The 23,261-nt window shown below is 46.4% G+C and overlaps 1 protein-coding gene across 3 annotated transcripts in view; it reads right to left on the bottom strand.

Annotated features, from left to right (window-relative positions):
• The window catches only part of LOC126518329 (ATP-dependent RNA helicase vasa-like), a 95,145-nt gene that overhangs the window by 63,024 nt on the left and 8,860 nt on the right, over window positions 1-23,261 (bottom strand). For 2 of the 3 annotated variants that reach the window (XM_050168172.3, XM_050168173.3), the window contains exons 1-4: window positions 17,521-17,624; window positions 16,831-16,879; window positions 9,556-9,617; window positions 7,242-7,299 (exon numbers count right to left, since the gene is read on the bottom strand). In XM_050168172.3, the coding sequence (XP_050024129.2) occupies window positions 7,242-7,299; window positions 9,556-9,617; window positions 16,831-16,871 (161 nt within the window). In that variant the 5' untranslated portion in view covers window positions 16,872-16,879; window positions 17,521-17,624. Of the gene's footprint in view, window positions 1-7,241; window positions 7,300-9,555; window positions 9,618-16,830; window positions 16,880-17,520; window positions 17,625-18,546; window positions 18,583-23,261 lie in introns of those variants that run through there. The other variant, XM_055064310.2, reaches the window with a different exon arrangement.

Below are 23,261 nucleotides of genomic sequence, written 5' to 3'. Positions count from 1 at the left end.
GTGTTTGCAGAGAAGAGGGGGCTGGCTGAAAAGCTGGCTCGCAGCTTCAGTAAGTTGGAGGCTTCTGTCAACGCTGGTAGGCCGCCTCAGCACCAAACGAAAATAACGGGCTTTTGTCACACGAAGTGAATAAATACTGCAAACTTTTGCCCTTTCATCACACTCAGTTCTGTTTTTGGTTGGTAAGTGGGTAATCTCATGCTATTTCGGTTAAGCAGTACTACCTTTCGTACATACTTTTTCTGAGCTCCGACCAACTACGCTTTAACGAGGTTTCACTGCAGTGATATGCAAGAAGGTGTCTCGGCTCCCCGAACATGTCCAGCAGCTATTGTTCCTTCACGACATTAAATAACTGCAGTTATTAAATAACTGCAACGCAAACTTGCTACTGCTTACCATCCACAAACGAACAGTCTAACCGAGCGCCTTAAGGGGGGAGGAGGGGATCAGAACTAACTTTCTTGTTTCTTGACAGAAAGGGCTGAAATTTGGCACACACACTGCACATTGCTATAATGAGATCAATCTAAAATTTCATAAAGATATCTTCATTAGATCTTATTTTATAAGAATTTATAAGTTCCTTGCTTGTGGAAAGCCTGGCACAGTAACGAAACATGATAGGGAGCTGGGAATACTTTGCATGTTTGCCCAAATGTCTAATCTACATCAAGACAGTGTTCGGTTTATTTTTTGTGCACTAATAATTTTTTGCTCAACCTAACACGCACATGACTGCTTCACTGCGTGGAGCCATGTAGTTATTGTGAATATAATTACATAATGGAAAGATAAAGAAACATATCAAGACTGTCTAAGTACAGCGCAGCTTATGGATCACAGCAAAACAAACTGGACCGAAATCAGTCCAGCCATTGTTGTGCTATGCTTTCCACGAGCGAGGTGATTGACAAAAAAAAAACTCAACAGAGAAAACTGGCTGCAAAGTTTTAAAAGCACTGCACATTTATTAAAAAGCACCAGGGCTGTAATATTTTGATTCATTGCTGCCAGGCATCTTCTTGCACCTTTGCTTCTTTGTTTGGTGGGCTTTGGATGCCTTCTTCAGGCGTTCTTTATCCTTTCCTTGAGCCCTCTGGACGGCAAGGGCACCAGGATGTACACCCAAGGTAGCACACATTTCCGAGTAAGCTCTTTGGCTCCCTGAATTATACTTCAAAACTGCCTCATTTACTGCTGTCTCTACCGTAATATGTGAGGCATGCTCATCCTTTGACAATGTTGACCAAATAACTGAGTGCAAGCTTTCAGCTGCATTCTGGGTCCTTCCACTTTTGCAGCGCTCCAGCAAGTGGACGTCTGAAAGACGATACAAAGGCAGCATGGCTTGGGAAACTCTGCTCATAAGTTTGTATTTGTGAGCAGGCTGTGGTTCTTTTTTCGCTTCTGCTGCTCTCTGCTCACACCAGCTGAGAGGGCCAGGGGGGCACAGCTCATGGTGGGGGTCACTGTCAGTAGATGACACGTGATAATACGTGGCCATGACAGCTTTCTGCATTGCAGCAACATCGTTAGTGTTCTTGCTGATAGCCAGGCCATAGTAGTTGGTGAGCTTTTTTATCAACTGTGAGCCCACCTTTGCCACCCAGTGGTTCCCCTTTCTTGGCTTTGCTCACAATGGAGCGAAGGCCAGTGCCCATTCTTTTTTTTTTCACATGGTTTATGCAGTCTTCTTTTGTGACTGCTATAAACCCATATGGCTGCTCTCATCTCGCAATGCCTGGAAAACACTGCTGTCTCGGAGACAACTGCAGTATATCGCAGGTCGTTCTTGGCCAATGAAGGGCCAAAAAGCTGCAATGCGGCCTCCGCTTCCATTCGCCCAGAGCCAACTTCAGTGTTTTTTTGACACTGGTGCTGTTGCCTCCACTGAAAGTATGTGGAGGTCACTCTTCTGGGCCCAGCCTACACCCAAGGCAGAAGTTTGACAGAACAATACTGTCCAGCACAAGCCCTGTGTGGAATGCTGTTATGCATCCAACCCCAACGTGGGAGCCGTGACCACGCGTGAGCCAAGTGCCATCATAAACAACTGTCACATTTCTAGTGAAGCCAACCTCCATCTCGCTGTACACCTTCACAGCAGCTACAGCATCTATAAAGATGTTGTTGGCAACCTCCCCTGCAGCAGGCTCGAACAGCCCCTTCAAGTGGCCCTGGAATGTTTTGTGGTGCAAACCACGATAGGACACATTCATTGTGGCCAGAAATCGTTCAGGGCTGTCTGCCCTTTCCCTATTGCTTGAACAGCTTGCATTGAGCGAATGTTCACATCAAACACCCTTGCACTTTCCTTTGAGAGAACCACTGGGACTCAATAGGGCCACAAGTAGTGCATGACAGCACCATTTTCACTGCCAGACCGAGCCTAGTATTGCAGTGCACACTCACAGAACGCTGCTGGCATCTTGGGCACAGAGTTTTGGCGATCAAAGAGTTCATCACGGAAAACTGCACAATAATGTACTCACTGTCACAAGGGGCCGAAATTTGTTCTTGGCCTTGCTGGTCCATCAAACTGAACTCCCGCTCAGTTGCGGACACTACGCGAAGGGAGTGGCGAACGCTGCATGCCTGCGCTTCTGCCGTCACTGCTGACACGAAATGCGGCTTGAGGTGCGCCTGAATCGTGCGACGTTCGGGTGAAGATTCGTCTGGTGAACCTTGAGTCACCATACTGTAGCTCGTCGACGGTTGGGGCTCACTCGCAGGTTGCGTGTCCCTGTCGCACATGCGTAGGAAACAGGGTACACCGTCTCTGCTGGAGGTTCACCTCCAACAACGCGATCTCGGTTGCTGACGCACGCGGCCATACGCACACATGCAAGAGCCTCCGTTGGCACGTCTTCCGGTGGCTTGGTTATCGGGGTAGATGGCACAGAGCGATTGTCAGCTTCGCTGCTGGAATCACACGGTGCAAGATAGCACGGCATGTTATCCGCATGTTCAGTAGGGTGCTCCGCTTCTTCCGCTGGCCGCGGTCTTTTTCTCGCCGTAGGCTTGCGCGTCCCGTTTTCCGAAGGCGTGCTTCGTCTAAAATTTCTTTTCGAACGAGCGACGATCCATCACTGATCTGGGAGCTTTCAGAAATCCAAATTCTGCGAGTGTCAAATGAAGAACAATGCCGGCATGGTGTGCAAAGCAGACAACTGCAGCCGGCTGCGGTTGCCAGCTTGCCCACTGCCGCAGCAGCAACCAATGGCGAGACGCCTTTCGGCACGGGAACCAATCTGAGGCCCGCTTTCATCGCAGGGCCCGTGTGACCACCTCTAGCAGACCCGCGCTTCTTTTGTGTTTGTTACAAGATGGCGATGACCGAAGAATTCAGAAACGGAACGGCGAAACTTCGAGCTTTCGAACGATACCAAGATGGCGGCATTCGGTGGCGGGAAAGACGAGTTAGGGCTCCGCGAACTGCGGTGATTTTACGCGATCTAAAGCTGTTTTCTTGCCCTATACACTGATAAATTTTTTTTTTCGCGCACTTTAGTGAGTTTTAAGCCAAACCATTTTGATACAACGTAGATTAGGCATTGCAGATACCGAAACGCGTTGTGGCCAAAAATCTATCTTTTTTGCAATTTTCGCGATCTGATCCCCGCGTCCCCCCTTAACCGCACCTTTACTGACATGCTGTCCGTGTATGTCTCCGCTGAACATCGCGACGGGACGTTGCGCTGCCCATTGTTACTTTCGCCTATAATTCATATCGCCATGATACCGCCGGCTTCTCTCCATTGTTCCTCTTGTTTGGCCGCGACCCTATGCTACATTTCGACACCATTCTGCCTGCTAGCCTGAATTCTACGTCCGAGTACGCCCGTGAAGCCATACTCAAAGCTCAAGAAGCCCGCCATAATGCACGACGTCGACTTGTGGAGTCACAGGACAATCAGCGGCGCTTATATGACGCCCGCCATCGTGACGTCCATTACACACCGGACGCCCTGGTTCTCCTTTGGTCGCCGTCGCGACGCGTTGGCCTCTCGGAGAAGTTACTTTCACGCTACTCTGGCCCTTACTGTGTCTTCCGTAAAGTAAGTGACGTCGCGTACGAAATCGCCCCTCTTGAGCCAACCGTGGCTCAGCAACGCTCCGACGTGGTCCACGTCGCACGTATCAAGTTGTTATCACTCTCCCATTTCCTAACCAGTACCGAGCTGGTGCTTCCGCCGCCGGGGGTCATGTGACACGCTGATGAAGATGTCAGCTTGGTCGGAAGACGACGACTCTCTGGGTTGCGCGCGCTGGCTACCATCTTGTCAGCTGCTATAATTATTCCAAATATTCTGTAAATACAAGCCTGACTGTTTTAACCCCGTAACAATATAGCCCGCTAAGTGTTGTACTAGAGAGCTTTGTACAATTTCTATTATTGCTTTACCTCTGGTTGCTGAAAAAACATTCAGTAAAACGAATAGTATTCCTGCTCAAATTTTTATTTGCACTTGGTTTTCATTATTTGAAGTCGCTTCGAAATTGAAAGCTTGGTAATAGCACACCTCTATTTCTACAGCAAATCTGAGTTGCATGCTGGAAGTTGTCACGTGCCCTCTAAGGAGAGTTCTAACGCAATAATTTTTTCAAATTAGTTCTTTAATAGCAGGGACAAATATTTGAAGTGCTGCGAATGTATGATTTCCGGAGGTGAGCATCACCAACATTCTATGTACTTGCCCTGTCTAGCTTTTGCCAGTGATATTCCTTCCCTGCTTTCTCGCATACCGGAGCTGGAGGAACACACAACGCACGTCACAGACTCCGGCACATTTTTTTCTCGTGCATTTTTGCAGAGTGGCACTCCTCCAGTGACAGTCTCGCACGCGAGCTGTTGCACTTCTTATTTCATGCAGCTGATGACTTTGCCCACTCTGCACGTGAACACCTGATTACTGGCACAATCATGAGCAATGAGGCGGGTGTGAGAGGATGGAAGAGCACGATGCAGTGCCGGACAGTGCAGAAAATGAGTTTCGTTCTCCGCGCATGCCTCTGCAGCATGTGGAACAAGCAAATGAAACAGAAGTGCACCTCTTGCTGCGGTGCGAAGTAAAACGAAAGCACACAGTCATTCGGCTTGTATGTTTATTTCTTCTAACGTTAATTCGTCTAGTGAAGCAACAGATTACACAAATAATTGATGCTGCCTCGAATAATACTCGAAATGGCGTCACTACGAGTGACTTCGCAGCACTGCCCTGTACGTAGGGGCACTTGCACAATATGCATCGACTCTCCAGCTGGAAGCACAGCACGCACGAGAAGGGCAAACCGCCATTTTGTTTAAATTTCAGCTCTCTGCGGCGCATAGAGACGTAATACTTAGCAGACACTATCGCTCGTGCTCACTGTATGCACTGTGCTTCTCAGCTCAAAATGGCCAGACCTGGCAAGGGGCCCCTCAAGCAATTCTTATTTGGAGATGCACAATATAGCCAGCGTATCTGTATTCATTAGATCGTGTCCCATTGAACACTTCCATGTCAGCCAAACAGCAGCACCAGAGATCACGGTAGCAATTTCTTTCAGGGAAGCGTCTAGTTCTAACTCTAAAACATTTTTCACCTCTGTTCAACATGGTTTTCGCAAAACATTCTTATGCAAAACCCAACTAATATCTTTCACTCATAGATTACACTGTATTTTAGACCGCGCCTCCTGTGCCGACTGTGTATTTTTAGACTTTAGCAAAGCATTCGACAAGGTTTGGCACAAACTGCTCCTATTCAAGCTGAGTCTTTTAAACCTTGACAGTAACTCGCTGAAATGGATTGAGTGTTTTCTTACTAACCATCATCAATTTGTTACTGCAAATAATTATGATTCATCATTGACTGAGGTTCGTTCTGGTGTGCCTCAGGGATCAGTACTAGGGCCCCTACTTTTCCTGATTTATATTAATGACCCACCTTCTTCATTGACATCTCACATTCACTTGTTTGCTGACGATTGCGTGATATATCGTGAAATAATTACTAACGATGACACTAATGCTCTTCAGTCTGACTTGGACTATGTGATTGGTGTAACACTTGGCTTATGGAACTTAATATTAATAAATATAAAGTTATGCGCGTGCAGAGAAACACCAGTACTCCTACTTACTATCTAAATAATATTCCTCTCGAACCCGTCAACTCATACAAATACTTAGGAGTTCATATAACAGCAAAACTAACCTGGAACATTCACACTCAGTACACAATAAGTAAAGCTAATAGCATGCTCGGTTACTTACGCCACAAGTTTTCCAAAGCTCCATCATCCTTAAAATTACTACTTTACCAGTCATTAGTGCGTCCTAAATTAGAATACGCTGCAGCTGTGTGGGATCCATACCATGAAAACCTTATTTCTTCACTCGAGCTTGTCCAAAATAACTCAGTCCGATTCATATTTTCAAATTATAACCATACCGCTAGCGTAACATCAATGAAGGACAATCTATCTCTTCCATCACTTGCATCTCGTAGAACAATAGCACGTTTGACACTGTTTCACAAATTTTATTACCATTCCTCCCTTCACAGTAACTTCTTTTCTCAGCCTCATTACCTATCGAGCCGCATCGATCATCGCCATAAGGTAGGACTTCAAACAGGCAACACTAACACTTTCAGTCAATCTTTCTTTCCCAGATCGTCACGGCAGTGGAACCACCTTCCTTGTGAAATTGTATCTATTTTCGACAACAAACTGTTTCGTAAGGCTTTAGCTAACATTGTATAATTAGGAATTATTAACATGTTATTTCATTTACTTGCCGTACTTACAAGCAACTAAGGACGACACTGGTTAACATTGTAATAACAAGAATTATCAAGATGCTACCTTGTTTACATTGTCTGTCGTACTTACAAATAGTGGGCAAGATATTACATAGTATTGTATAATTAGTAATTACTAACACACTGTATTGTTTATTTTCGGTACTTTACTGTTATACTTCCCGTTTTCCCACTCCCCTCTGTAATGCCTTCGGTCCTTGAGGGTACCATAAATAAATAAATAAACTGTGCTTGCTGTGTTTACGCCAAGGCTACACTACCCCAAGCAAGCAAAACATTGCAACCAGGTGAGAACATGCAAGGTGAGCACGTACATGCTGAGCCCGTAAATGCATTCCTCAATGTGACTTGAGCATTCCGGACACTGCCAGAAAAGTAATCCGCAAGAGAACACAGGCATGCATCCAGCTTCATCAATTGCACACTCACCCTGTGGAATCTGCGGTGGATGCAGTGGTTCCCCAACCGTTAGTAGACTGCTCGGCACCTGTGCGAGGGAGGAGAGCATGCGCAATGCAGCTGCTGCAACACACTGCAGCGAGAGACCACTGTGCTGCGCAGGCAATTTTTGGGGGGGGGGGGGGGGGGGCTACAAAATGCAAAGCTATTAAATAAAAGGCACGGCCCTGGCAAAACTTTTCACAAGAAATGGAGAACTGCTGTTTTGCCTACCGTAGGATGAAATTTCAAGAATACATTGGAGAGAGAGGCAATTAACGTTTTTGGCACACCTGAGTTCACCACAAATTCCGAGGATTCCTCAAAATTCCAATGCAGATCAGTCATCCTGAACCCTTTCTGTCAGGTGCCTTTACCACTGATGCTTACTACTTTCCTGGCCACTGAATTTGCGATTAAGTCGCGTTTTTGTGCTGCATATTCTTAACATAGGCAGACACTAACAGTGCATTGGACAGAAGCCTTTGCTTTTTATTTTAGGGCATTTTGTATCCCGAAATAACCAGCAGCAAAATGCTTTTATGTCTAAATAAAAGGCTTGCTTTGAGACACTAACATAGGCATGTTTAAACCTCAATTATTCTCCACCATCCATACCAGCTCTGTATAGAGCTGCTAATTTTTAACTATTTGACCCATCACAACACACACTTCGTGTCATATGTGACCAGACGAATGCCACAGCTTTATCGTTTGCACAGAATGCCACCACACCACATGGACGTATCTCTACTTGGCAAATTTTATATGAAATACCAACTCGAGATCTTGTTTCTAACGAGCACTAAAACAAAGTGTAGCGTGCATTGCAGTAATGTCTTTATTCACTGCTTGCAACACAATTGCAGACCCTAACGGTAAAGGCCACTGGATAACTTACCCATGCCACACAAGGACATCAGTAGGAAAATGCAAGAACAGTGTCATCAACATGCTGCACATAACTGTGCAGATTTATTTTTGCCTGTACCACACTTGACAATTTTGAAGTGGTTGGTCACCAAACTGGGTTTATTGGCCACTTTAAACACTATTTGTCTATCCAGCTTTTAGACGGAAGTACTGTTGACTGAAGATTTCTAAAGTTGCGGCATTTTTTAAGCTCTAAACACAATCACTCTCCTATATTACTTACGATATTGAGGTTTTTATTAAATAGTGTGGCCTTTGGAGAGACCTATCTTACAAATACTGGCGCTTGGCATATATGCTATGCATACATTATGCTATGAAAATTCCTGAAGATTGGTGCTCTGCAACTTTAGACAAGTTTCAGTTGAGTGTCTGCAACCACCCACAAACACAGGGCACGAGCTCCTGCGTACCTAGCGAAGCACATGCGCAGGAGCCAGTAGTGTGCTACTCGGCACTGCCATATGCCAGCTTCTGAAAGCGTGTAGCCAATATCGGCCACTCCGAAATCGTATCGCAAACCGTAGTCATATCTTCCGCAACAGCCATATCCAAAAGTGCACTCTCAGGGACAAGCTAGAACGTCCAGCAAAGCCTGCAACAGATGCTATGCAGCTTTTGAAAAGCCGGGATGCACACAAGAGCCCACGTTTGCTCCTGCGTACTGTCACCTCCGCAGGTTTCCTGCGTACACCCAACTGAGACTGCCTAATAAGATAGCACTGTGTGCACACCCAATTTTAATGCATTGAAACTGCCAGCAGGAAACTAAAGACGTAGAAGTACTCAAACTTTTCATTTCCAGTTTGATCTTTTTGTACGCACAGCATGAATATGGCATGAAATACGTACAATCTAAAGAGTTTTTTTCACTTACACGTATGAGTAACTTCAGTTCCAGCAGAGTATAATCATGGTCACACAGTGCAGCCAGGACAAGTCCTGTTCAAGCGTCTCCTCCAGTGGCCACCATGTTACCCACATAAGCCGCCACATAACCTAGCATCAATGCTGTTACTGCAGCAAATTTAAATCCTCCAAGCCAACCTCGCCTGCCACACGATTCGCAACTGAATTAAAGCAGTTATAGATGACACCTGCCAACCCCACTGTCCTCATTTCATGCATTCTTAAAACATTAGTTCGTAGACAGAAGTGTGCAAATGCCACCACCACACTCCTTGCTGGACTTGCACAGCACCACACAAGGGTGCATTTGCCACCCATCCATAGCCTAGCATGCCATGCCCAACTCTAGAAAGGCTCATGCTCGACATGCACATCGTAAAGGCGCAGTGACAAAGCAAACCTTTGTGTTTGTTTACTTGCAGAAAGTGAATGTGCTCATTGCACAAATGATGCCACTACTCACCCGGCTGCCTAGCATCTGATGTGGCTCCTACCGTCACTCTAGCTCCTCGCCCACGGCCTAGGCTGGAAAGAAAAACCCAATTGCAGCCAGTCAGTGCTACATGTCACACACGAAAGTCAGACTATACTCTATCTCGCCACCTCTGTGTAGTGCTGCTTATGCGAGCCATAGTTTTCTACGAATATTACTAGAGTGAAATGTGGCATTAAGCAAGCATGGGAATGTTGGACAGCGCATACATTTGCTCAACTTCTGTCTTTGTGGCTTTAAAATGCACTGTGGCTTTGCAAATCCTTCATTTTTAACAACAGCAAGATACAAATGCAACAATTTGCAATTTAAATATGTGCACACTCATCCCCTTGCCATGTTGAAAAAAAAACCTGAGCACTTAGAAATTTAGCAAGACAATGCGTAACAACTGTCGCAAGAGCATGTGAAGCCGCAAGCTTGAAGATTTGACAAGTCCACATAATGCCCATCCTACCGATCATGGCTGAACAATTGCAGTGCCAGAGTTCCCAATACTAATTCCTGTTGGAAATCATGGTGTCAGCCAACAATCGAGCCCAGCTGTGTGCCCTGTAACAATGTAAAGAATGAGGGCTTGATCCATGTGCCACCAGTCTTACCACGAAGCTCCCATTCAGCAATCAGAGCTCGATGGGCAATGGAGAAGAGCCCTTCAAGTTCTGTTCTAGGTTCAGCTTTCACATGACCCCACACCACCCACACCTGTTTCCGTCTCACAAAGCTCACACTGTAGTCAGCCACATGCATGCATTATTCAAGCGACAGCAACACAACAGAACCATCGTGCAACACTACGAAAAAAGTAACGACAAGCTTTCGTTGTCTGAATAAACTCAATCATATGCCCGTAAATAAATGTTGAAAGTGCCAAAGGCCAACATTTTAAACCGAGATACTAGATGATGTGGCATTATCTAAGAGCTGGAAATGAAAATACTTTTGAGATTCTATAGCCTCAGAGACTGGGCATATGCCATCTTGGGTGCTTTGCACTTGTTGGGAGATGAGATAGTGAAGGCTCATTTTACTATTTAATACTTGCTATCACAAAGGAGACCAAATAGCAAAAGCTAATTCACATCAAAATTGGTGCATTGGTTGCCTTCATGTTATGCAATCTCGCGGTAACAGGCAGGCCGCCACACTGGCTCCTGGACAACAAGCAGCAAAAGAATGCTGTGTCCATGCTATGTCTTGGGATGCCGCCAGCTGTATCCAATTCAATTGGCTTTTAACCATAAATATCACATTTCACACAAAAAACAGCACTGCAGGCTGTCTGATGCAGTTTTACTCGCCGACTTAAATGAAGCATTTTGTTGGCACTAATATGCACTACTGGCCTGCTGGAATGTCGTTTTAACAACGGATGTTCACACAATATTTGCCTTTTGCGTCCCTTTAAAAGTCCCTGGGCATACTTTCTTTGCTAAGTAGCGACAGCCTCTTCTTTCCCCTCACATTCAGTATCATACAACTCACTCAGGCACAGTACACACCTTTGGATGGCGTAGAACTGTTTCTACATGATAGCCGTGAGTAATTGTAAAATGAGGAGCAGAAGAAAAAGCGCAGCACCATGCCTCTAAGCCCGACAACTAGCGTCTGTTCTAGTTGTAGCCAGCAAAATGCACAGCTCGTGTGCATCACAGCATCACTCCTGGCAATCTGCAGCACGCTTCATGCCACACACCTCTGCTACACATTTCAGGTTTATACTTTCATGAAAGGTGGTAAGGCTGTCAGTAATTCTGCTGTGGCAGCAAGTGTGTCGCCCATGCAAATAAAATACCGACTTTTGCACACCTCAACAGGTAACTGAAAACAGATGCTGGATTCCCTGCACATTGTGGGCTGCATTAAATTTGCACTTTCATTTTGCAATTTTTTTTTGCAAAATAAGAATGATGTCCACAAAACATTAGAAGTAATAATGAGTTATTGACACCATTACACATTGTTAACCTGGCAATGCACATCTCTGTCTATGGTGTTGGAACATGCTAGGAAAAGCACAGCAGGTGGAAGGAGCTTCCAGCCACAAGTCCAGCCCCCACAACTATCAGCAGCGTTTTAAAGGTCGTTAATTAGCTTTTGAAATTTTTACAGGCTTTATTCCAGTTGGCTAATGCCGCTCAAGCTCACTACACTGCATAGAGTTTGTGACACAGAGTATGGGGTTAATGACCTGCTTTGTCCACTCGCCATGATGAGATTCATAGCTAGGCACTCGAATATCAGTGTGTTCAAGCTTTCAAACCACACCTTCTGTGCAAATGGGTTGGCATTGCTTATAGTTATACAGACTCGCAATTCCGATAGCATTTTACTCATTTCAAGTACTACCAACGCCAACTAAAGGGGCCATAGCAAAGTGGTACAGATCATGCATCAGTAGAACAGAATATATGAAAGCAAAATATAAACACAACCTATGTTAGTGGCATTGCCAAAAATTTGTTTTAAGGGGGAGGGTGCCCAGTGCCCTGTCTATGCTACTGGTCAGCACTGAAACAAAATGGCTATTGCAAAGTACTGCAAACGGGCAATAAGATTAAAATGGCAATATGAAAAGGAAAGTGACAAAAAGGAATGCAGAAATCTTAGAAAGCCTACAGAGCCCCCAGAAAACAATTCAATATATATCCTATAATCACTGCAAAAGCAAAGGAGAAGTGAGTAATCTGTAATTACAAAAGCTTAATTTCATTACATGTTCATATTCATCACAGCTTGGTGTGCGCAGCTTAACACCAGGCCCTTTCTTTCTGATAACCTCACAAACAGAGCACCAGCTCAAATATCTGGCCTGCGTATCAGCAAACACACAAGACAAACATCCACTGTACAGCACAGAAGAACTTGATTCTTCCCTGCAGCCAAGGTTACTGTGCACCAACCAAGCACCTACACACCAAAGGCACTGACGCTGAAACAGATTGCCTAGGTTTGGATTCCAGAGGTAAACACTCGCAAACGCTCAGTTATGACTGTGGTTGCCACTGAACGTGCAAATCCAGTCAAATGTCACTTTTATTTAACATTTACAGATTCAGCAGCATGTATTGACAGGCTAGTGGTGGTATCTATAATAAACCTTATCGCAAACGCAATGACAAACCTGTCTCCTTGTGTCCTGCTCCCACAAGGTTTGTTGTGATTATGCAGAACTTAAATGTGTGGTGCAAGATGGCAAAATTAAATTATGGGTTTTACATGTCAAAAGCACTTTCCGATTGAAGCACACCATAGTGGGGGACTACGAAAATTTGGACCAACTGGCTTCTTTAATGTGCACCTAAATCCAAGTACACGGGTGTTTTTGCATCTCACCACTGAAATGCGGCCGCCGTGGTCGGGATTCAATCCCGCAACCTCGTGCTTAGCAGCCCAACACAAGATGGCGCAATTAGAGTGTTTTAGTTGAGCGTGTTTACGCTCCGCTAAGCAGTTAAGCGGAGCGGAAGCGCGAATGCGCATGCGCCGTCCGCTTAGCCGTAAGCGGGATAGCGGAGCGAGGAACACGGTCCGCTTAGAAGCTGCCTGAGCGGAGCGGGCTGCGCAGCACTTTGGCTAGCGTTGGCGTCCGAACGGATTGGATTGGATGCCGAAAGCAAGCGCGCTGGCTAACATGTGGCATTCCCCAAGACGGCGCTTTATTTTCCATTGGATAAAATGGACCGGTAACTCATTACAAGCGCACGTCTAGATACTTCATGGAGAAACAAGTTATATATATACATATATACGTTTTACGGTATAAGAGTGATCATAAAGTGTTTTTATTTTCTTTCATTACCCTGAATTTAGCCAGGGGGCGCTGAAACTACGAAAGGTCCGCTCCGCTACGCTAAACGTGCAACTAAAACGGGACAATCGCCCGCCGCTCCGTTGTGGCTTAGCGGGGCCGCTCGGAGCGGAGCGTACCGTAAGGACGCTCAACTAAAACACTATTAGCACAGTTGCACCACTGAATAAATTGCTAGGTCGCACAGACCTAAGCCTGTCCAAAGCAGAAAGCTAATGCCAGGTCTAAAACAGCATCGCATTATCCCCAAATACTGACCAAATTGAAAATTTTGTAATGGTCGTCTGCTGAATGAACAATCAGAATGAGCAGCCAGCACTGAAACTTCACACACAAGTACCAGTGCTGTAACATTCAGTCTAGCGGGCAGAGAAAAGTTCAGAACAATTTCCTAATTGCAAATTCACTGCAAACACTGGCATGCTACAAAGTAGGAGCACACACTCGCTCGGACAGGCCAAGCCCAATTCCATCTGGCATTAGCGTTGATACAGGCGCACATTTGTTATTGCTAAAAACGCCTATTTTCATGGTACATTTGCTACACTGTGTCAGCACATTCAGCTGCACACTCAAGCTGCCATAGCACCTCCTGGCCAGTGCTGGTTCCCTATCATTATTGTATGCAACCTGGCTGCATAACTACACTCCAAGGTACAGAAAGGCCAGGTGTACAAAACATGAACGAGAACACAAACACCAACTCCCAATTGACAGAGCTCATAACCGTTGCTAGTGTTGTCTTTGCGTCCGTGTTTTGTACTCCTGCCTTTAAACCACATCATGAGTCCAAACAGACCCGCTAAGTTTTCAGTCATTTTAGCTATGCCAACTTTACAATTGAAATATTTGAAGCAGAAGAGAAACATTTGGAGGCACACACTACTGGCTGAAAAAAGCAGACTTCAGACACACAAGTACAATCAAAAGCAATAGGTCTAATTTCCAGTCCAACGTAGATGCCTCCTTAGTGTGTGCTCATTAGTGTGAGCAGGACATGGTTCTGCAGTGACTAGCCAAATCCAGAGATAACAGTGATAACCAAACAATAAAGGGCAGACGAAATTTAGGAAATGAACTGTTACAGAATTCAACCCCAAGGTTAAGTGCTGCGACACCCATTTCTTAATTTTAATGAATTTCACACAAAGCGGGCAACACCACAGAAGTGTGAGAGGACTTCTCTGATCATTTGCATTTAAGACCAAAAATGGCCACACATGGATGGTATGGCATGTGTGCAAGGTAACATTAAAATCTCAAGCTCCCATGTCTCAAAGTATGACATATCCATTATGTAGAAGGCATCCCAGATCTGAACCTATTTACCACCCGAGAAAAGCGACAGGTTTCCGCAACCAGCAGCAATGGCACACTAAACAGTGCTGCATGCAGGAAGCACAAATCTGATTTGACAAAAACCTCACGTCCGCAAGTTGTATTTGCGGCATATGTAGCTAAACACATCGCAGAACGTATCGACACGTGTACTTGTTTATCAGGCGACCACATTTCACCGCCCAACAAATGCGATAGGACGCGCCCGCATGTATTGGAAGTTTCTGGAATGTTATCGATGGTTCCATTCAGTCTGTCACCAAACAGGGTATGACAGGGCAGTCTCACCGAATGACGGGTATGATAGACTTACAATTACATTACTTGTTTAGCTTCTGCGCCATTACCCGATAAGCAGGAAACTGAGCACAGTACTCTGAAAGAGGCTGCACAATGTGCAGCATTTCGGTAGAAATCTAATCACACACCTGTTAAACTGCAAACTTTTATTAAAGCGAAAAATCCTGTGAATGCTTGAGGAGCTTGAGAGAGGGCAAGTACCCCCATTTAAAAGCTCCAAGAGTGTACACCATTTGCGGGATACATAAGCACTGTACTAACAATGAAATACAAGCAACAGCAAAATGTGACAGGTTTGCACTGTTAGAACATTTTGCTGTTGTCAATCCTGCTTCAGGAATTATTTACTCCTTACCTAAATAAACTTGCTCAATGCAGCTAACTCTTTACTGTCCTTTGCAAGGTTATCGTCAGATCTCAAAGGGCAAAATTTTTCGCAAGTTACCTTACCACAGAATGAGCCTAAATTCTAAAACAGCAAAAAAATTGCTGTTAACCAAGAGAAATCGATGGCATTGGTAAAGCCTTGCACCGTATCCTTGCACATGCAATGACACCTCCCATATATAGTTTTCTAAAAATTAGTTTATGGTATGCCGTTGATGTCCTATGTGCTTTATGCGGTTCTTTGAGCAAATATAAATATCCAATCATTTTCCTGCTGCCATCTTATGAGCCGGTGGTTATGATGTGTAGCATGATGAGTTGCTAACAGGTACAAGTTTTCAAACCATCAAAGCAGTTGGCAGCGAGTGCCCTTAATATAGCCTTTGTCCGAAGTCAAATGCAGTTGAACCGCCACATGCAGCAGCAGAAAGAGCATTGGCTCACACATATGCAACTTTATTGCAACGAAATAATTAACTTTGGAAAGAAGGTGGCCCGTGGTCCATGGGCCTACCAGTAAGATTGCAAAGGAAAACCGCAAATGCAGTAGTCCACACAGTACCCCTTGCATGCTATACACAATGCAGCCCGATAAAAGGCAAAACGCGCTATCTCAGGCCCAGCAACCAGCGCACACCGATATGCACCATTAGTCAGCTGCAACAAACGACGGCAAGAACATCCGAAATTGATTTAACGCTCGCACAGTACCTACACAGCTGACCCGAACGAACCACTACGCTCTCCTATCGCTAGCGCCACCGTAATACCGGCAGCCACTGACCCTTGCAAGGCTATTACGGATGTTTCCTTGAGAACAGCGGCTTGCGTTGCTTCAAGCGCGACGGTTCCAGTGTGCCTACCGAGTCAACATGTCGGCCACGCACCTCCCGCTTCGTGGTTTTTGAGCAGGTTACAATAGATGCTGCATGTGCGAATTGCCGCCCGACAACGGATCACGTTTACCGGGCGTCAGCTTCAATGCACGAATACACCTGGGCGGGCGCTTCTCAGAATGGCGCCGCAAACGCGTTTTCCAATCAGACAGCCGCCGCCGTGGACTCTCATGCCCCTAAGTCCACGGCGGAGCATGAACAATACGTTCGAGCCACTTTTTACGCTTCCATCCATTCATTCTTGTAACCGGGCGATTCCGAAACCACGAGCGCTTGGCCGACGGCAAATGGCGAATGAGCCACACCGTCTGAAACAGTGCGCCGTGCAAGGGAAAACGAGTCGCGATTCTGACAATCGCAAAACCGACTGCGACGAAAAGAGAAAAAAAAAATGACGATAGACACAACTTCCTGCTTTGAGAAAGCGTTGCAAAACAAAGATACGAATACCGCTGCCGCGTTCGCGACCCAGAGCAAGCGAAAAGAGTTTTCGAAAACGTTCAGTTGACTTACCCAAAGCCGCCTGCCGTAAAACCAGCCATAGCTTCGGCCATGAAGCCTCCTGCAACAAATAATGCACAAAATTGCACTTATTAAAAAGAAACGGAACGCGTCTCGTAGTGACAGGTAAATGGTTTACAAGGCAGCGCTTCGACAACAAAGAGCGTAGAAAAAAACGCTGCGCGTTTCTCAAGCTTGACCTAGGAAAATACAATTATCATGCGACTGGAGAGGAACTGGGCGTTACAATGTCGTCAACTCGGATTCGCGATAAGGGTTGCAAAATGCAAAACGAAGAACACGAAACAATAAAATAACCGTCTACACCGAACCACGTGTTGCGTTTTTGACAAGTCCGCGGAAAAACAGCTCGCCTTTTAAGTAGCTGACATTAGACCGAAGTGAAAAATAACGTACGCTTTGCGCAGTGCAAATGTTGTCAATAATGACGCACCTAAGCCGGCACGTTTGACCCTACTTTATTCCGAAGGCTCTAGAACGAAAGTGAAGGTATCCATGGTCAGAGAACGGCGGAGGCCTAGCGTTTGTTCTGACAGGCCGCGGACGCGTTACCAGCTTGTAAAAAACAACAGCCCCCGAATAAAAATTGCCCAAAAACGCGATGCCGAGAAATTTAACACTTCACGACGCGTTACAAATTAGATGAAAAATGCGCGTACGCAACGTCAGACACAAACTCACCGTAGTGGTCAGCCTCCGTGTAGCAAAATGGTGCGAGCGCGAACGCACTTGCCGCACCACTGGCGGGAGATCGCGATCACATGGCTGTCAGGGAGCGCGCACCTGTCGCCACCAGAGGCGCTAGCTACCAGCCTAAAGGAAAAGCGCCGAGGCGCAGTCGTGGATGTCGAGCTCACTTCTCCAGCACGGATCTATGCAATGCCTCAGCTGGTCATTGGCGGCGGACGTCCATGGCGGAGGAAGGAATGTACTCCACGGCGGCAGGTCCGATTCACTCTAAACCGTACGAATTTCACAGAGCGAGAGTACGCGTTGACGTGCGTGTTTGTTATGTAGGATATCCAAGCAGATGTCGATAAAAACGGTGTGAAGCTCTCGTGAAGTATGGTGAAGTGACAGCAACGACGGCGGCGTCGAGCTACAGCTTTCGAAGTACGTTGTTTTTATGCAGATGTTGATTTCTCTACTACTGATTGATCAAGCTGTACACAACAGGCTGCGTTTCGTGATGGTAGCTTTATTCTATGATGGTAGTTCGAAATCGATACAGCGTCGGCGCTCTGTCTTGGCAAGCGTTTCTTGGGTGGTCCTGTGGGACGATCACTTTCGGTATCGAATACTTTCATTTTCGCCTGGCTGTTTCACACGCTGCGACTGAGAAGCGAAAGAAATCAGTGCAGTCGCACGTGTCGCTATGCGATTTTTCACGGGACACGTCGGCGTTCACATGCGGCAGCATTCTTGGGCGCTGTGCCCAAAATGTCGTCGTTCGCAGCCGTTGTAAATCTCGCGAAAGTTTTTATCCCCGAAAGTGATCGTTCGAGAATACCGCCCTTGCATCTGCTGACGTAATGAACGAGCCAGTGTTCTCAGGCTTCACCATCTGTAGTTCTGCATGTTTATCTACTCCTTTCTTACACATAATCGCGCCGAGTCAATTGGCCGAGTGCAGAGAGAAACCCGCGGCTACGCCACTGTGTCTGCATGTAGAACAAGCTTTTTCCAACGTCCCGAATATGTACTTACTAGAACAGAGCGCTTGGCCGCCGTGATGATGGTCTCCTGCTCGTGAAAAAAAAAAAAAAATGGTGAAAGCAATTCAGATATCGCAGTGCACAGAAATAATTCAGCACCTTAGGTTAACTGTTTCCGAAAACAGCTATAACACAACATATTCGGAGAGCGTATCTCATGGTACAATCTCGTTCGCGCACTTGACGATGCCAACGCTTTGCAATATTTCCCGTTGCATCTTGGAGTTACTAACGAGACTGAAGTGTATCGCACGTGGTCGATTTCTTTCTCGCAATCTTTTTTTTTTTTTTCTGGCTTTCCATATTACGTTCAGACTTTCCTCCTGAAGTGGGGAACGTGGTAATTGTCTGTCACACTTCCAGTGGACGTAACGGCCAATAGGTGTAGTAAACAATGCACAGACACTATGCGGTATAGGGCGCGTGCCTTCATAGGGCACAGGCAGCCGTCAAAACACTCGCCAATCGCCCCAGAGCGTCGCGACAGGTTGTACTTCCAGAGACTCTTTCGAACAGACCGTGTAAAACCCCGGTTCACACGGGGGGCCACCTTCGGTCGACCTCGTTCGGGATCAAAGTTCTCGACCACGATTCGCTCCTTCCCGCAGCTTTCGCAAAATGTAGTCAACAGCGATCGAGAAATCGAGATCGCCATAGTGGAGGACTCCGGATTAATTTTGACCCCCCCTCCAGGACGCGGGAGCTTATAGTGGTCGAACTCCTGGCGCTCCCGCGGCCACGAGGTCGCGGGTTCAATCCTAGCTGTGGGGGCGAAGTTGGACAACGATGCTGGTGTACTCACGTTTAGGGGCGTGTTAAGGAACGCCAGGGGGGGGGGGGGGGGGGGGGGGCAAAAGATAAATTATGAGGTTTTACGTGCCAGAAACCACGATCCGATTAGAGTGAGGCACCCCGTAGTGGGGGTCTCCGCGTTAATTTCGACCACCTGGAGTTGATTAAGGTGCACCAACTTTAATGTAAATACGCAATAAGCGTTATTGTGTTTCGCCCCCCCCGCCCCCCCGCAATATGCGGCTGGGATCGGAACCCCCGGCAGCATAACGCCATATAGTATGCCCACTAAGTTACCGGGCCTCGTTGAGGTCAAACACCAAAGACAAACTATTAAAGGGACACTAAAGAGAAAAAATGATTTCTTCTGCATCATTAAATTACCCTTCTACAACAGCACAAACACCAATCTTACAACGATAAGACGCTTAGCTAGCAAGAAAAAGCGCAAAAAGCGAAATACTGGTGGCGACGTCTCCTTGATGTTCCCGCACCAGGCCGCTGTGACGTCATGAATTTTCACAGCATCTTCTAGGGCCTATTTACTCATTTAGCGGTACAGAATGACTGTGTAGTGTTCTAAAGGAACCAAATATTAGACATGGCAAGTTTGGGGAACCTTTACTGAGCCAACGCTGCCCAAATACAAAAACGTACTTCGAAATCCCTGACGTCACACTGACGTACCGACGTAGAGGTTTAGGCGCGAAATTCAAATATTGGTCCTTTAACCTCCATTTTCTCATCTAATATTCAAACTATTATTTTGAAATGACCGCCTGCAGAGTTCTCAAGCAATGCTTTATCAGTCTAAACTGATTTATTGTTTTCCTATAGCGGCCCTTTAAGTCAAGCTAAAGTGACAGAGTAGTCGTGCTCGGGAATTTCTTAGCGTCAGTCGCGAACAGAGCCTTATAGTGATCGAGAAATTGAGGTCAACAAAGGACACGACTAGGTTCTCCCGGGACATTCGAGTACTTGCCCGATGACGAAGACACTCATTTAAATTCTGCCACTAGTACTCAACCACGTGCCATAAAAATATAATTGTAAAGAAAATGCTACTTGTCCAGCACTGCTTTTTCAAAAAAGAGAACTGGTTGACATTTGAGAGTTTTAGATTAGGGGGCCTGAACGCTTGCGTCCCCCTAATCTAGAGCTCTTTATTATAGCCTCGACAACAACGCGGGCGCGGTCGAAAGGTTTCATTTTCGCCCGACTCTGCGCCGCCCGCGCTTTCGCGTTTCAGTGTAGTTTCGTTATCCGCGCTGGTTTTGCTGGTTCGCGAAACTCGCGCAAAGCTGCAAGCATGGCAGATAGTTCAACTTCCATTTCGACGTTGCGGGATGCCCAAACGGTGCACACCGCCTGAACATAAATCAGGTGCAGCGGCGAATCCACCGCTCTGTCACGGCTCGGTTTCTCCATGACCGCACGTTTGAGTGTTTGTGCACAGCGTGCATCGTACACCGCCGTCTGTCGGGCGCCGACGGTCGCAAAGATGTACAAATAGCAAAGGGCGTCGGTGTGTGATGGCGTATGCAACGTCGCCGCTTCCCTGGTTGTGTGACAGGAGATTTAAATTGCGATACAGGTATTCGGACCCTTCAGATGCAATTTTATCCTAAACTAAGCCTCTTCCTGGAACGAAACAAGCGTTGGGAGGTTTCTGGAATATTAGGTGTCTCAGCAGTCCACGTCGAGTTAGTATTTGCCGTTAGTGTACATTTAATGCCCCCCCTGTCTCCTACTATATATAGTAGTCTGAATACTGCTTTGGGACTTTATTATAAACCCCACACTGGAAAACACCATGAGTTTGCGCCCTTCGAGGGGCGTATGTTGTCCCGCTTGCATTTTCCTATCTTTAACGGCGCGCGCGTTATCAGCGTGACATGGCATTCTTGACAGGTAAGTAGCGAGCGCGGAGTTTTCAAGAAAGGAAATCAAGCAGTATCGATGATGCGATTATTGTTTGGGTAAAATAAAGGCCCAAAGGGTGTAAAAATTTTCTTATGGTGCATTAATCAGCCAACCGCACTTCTCGAATGCCGAACATGTAAATCCTTTCGACAGAAAAGTCTTGGTTTGGTAAGAAAAAGATAAGCGGATCCCATGCACTGTGGGTATCTGTGCTGTATCCCTTTATTGACGATCATTAGCGGCGATGTTGACGGCGAATGTTTAATTTCATCAACGTTTAGTCGAACACGAGAGTGGCGAGTTGATGTTAAACGTTACCTTGCCTGCACCACTGCTGTCCTTCTGCGTAGTACACTGCAGAACACACTGGGCGAGGTGTTTGCTTGAGGCATTGTTGTGCGCCATATTTCATAACCTCTGAGAAGGTTGAGCATATTCACTACCTCACATGGCACATCGCATCGTGGCAGAAGTATTAAACTCTAATTGAATTATGGGGATGTGCGTGCCAAAACCACAATGTAGGATTACGAGGCACGCCGTAGTGGCGGACTCCAGATCAATTTTGACAACGTGGTGTTCTTGAACGTGTCCCTAAATGTAACTGCACGAGCGTTCTTGTATTTCGCCCCCGTCGAAATGCGGCTGCCGCGGTCGGGATCAAACCCTTCGACCTCGAGCAAAGCTTCCGGGGTGGACACAGAAATGCTGGTTTGAAGTGTGACCGCTTCCGTGCGTAGTGTCGCCTAGATCCTAGGCTAGGGTCCTAGGCGCGCTTTCATTCGGCTCTGTTTCTGCACGCCCTGCGTAAGCTGTCCGCTTGACACATTTGCATGGTGTTTATTTTTCAGAAATAGAAACGAACAGAACCATACCTTGAACTTTTTGTTTGAGCACATTTGGCGATGCGGCGCATTCGAACACTATTCACGTTGGCGGGAATTAACCATTTGACTCGAGCTCCTAGGAGTCGTCGGTAGTCATGCAGCTCCGCCGAAACTGGTAGCGGAGACGTAGCAAGTGCGCATGCGCAGACCCAGACGTAGGGGTCCCTGCATGCGCAGTACCGTGGCCCCTAGTTCTTGCGTACGCAAGCCGTTTGAGTGCCCTAAGCTATAACTCTAATGTAAGATCACCGAGCGGGTGCGAAAACGTTGCTTCTCCGACGCCGTCCTCCCTCGTGACCACGCTCTGCGTGATGACGTCACGATGCATATGCCTTACGAAAAACGGCACCGAAACTGGCTCGCAGAAAAGGTGTTGCTTTAAGTTATTTAGGGTGTCTATAGTCGGTGACAGCCTAATAATGGCAAACAGTTATATGCACACACAAAAACGCAATGCACTTGCCCGTCCCCTACGAAAGAGAACATAGCCAACTTGAACCGCTCACAGCTTAATGACTTTGGTCTGCTAATGTAAGTGCTAAGCCAATCCGAAAATAAAAGGCTAGTTGTTTCGAGCTAAAACGTTACCTGTGGTTGGGCAGCGATACCAGCATCATGCACAAACTTTGCCTATACGGTCGGACTTCATCGTGAAACCGCTTCGACGTCAGGTAAGTATATATATATAGGTGAACCTAATTGGCTGGTGCATCTATATACAAATTGTGTTCCGAGTCGGAGGGCGTACGTGTGACCTTTGAATGCTTAGGTCGTCATCGACTATGGTATATTTTCCTGTGCTTTCTGCTCGCGTACTTTCATATACCAAACGCTCCCCCCTCCCCCCCCCCCCCCCCCCGAACTTTTTTTTTTTAAATAAAGGAAAGAGCGACGATTACTTGATGGCTCAGCGAACAGCATCGCGCGGCACGCTCACACGACGGCTTTTCGTACTACGCAACGAAAGGAGGGAAACAACGCGAAGAGCTCGTGTAGCAGACAGCACGTGCGTGGTCAAAACTAGTGATAAGCACCGCCTTCGGCGGGGGAGAAAGAAAGGAAAACGAAACTCCTGTAGGGAAAGGGAGGTTCGTTAACCCCAGCT

This window comes from Dermacentor andersoni, chromosome 11 (assembly GCF_023375885.2).
Source record: "Dermacentor andersoni chromosome 11, qqDerAnde1_hic_scaffold, whole genome shotgun sequence".
NCBI lineage: Eukaryota > Metazoa > Arthropoda > Arachnida > Ixodida > Ixodidae > Dermacentor > Dermacentor andersoni.
The sequence above is the reverse complement of the archived record's forward strand: the minus strand, read 5'-3'. Positions and strand labels throughout refer to the sequence as shown.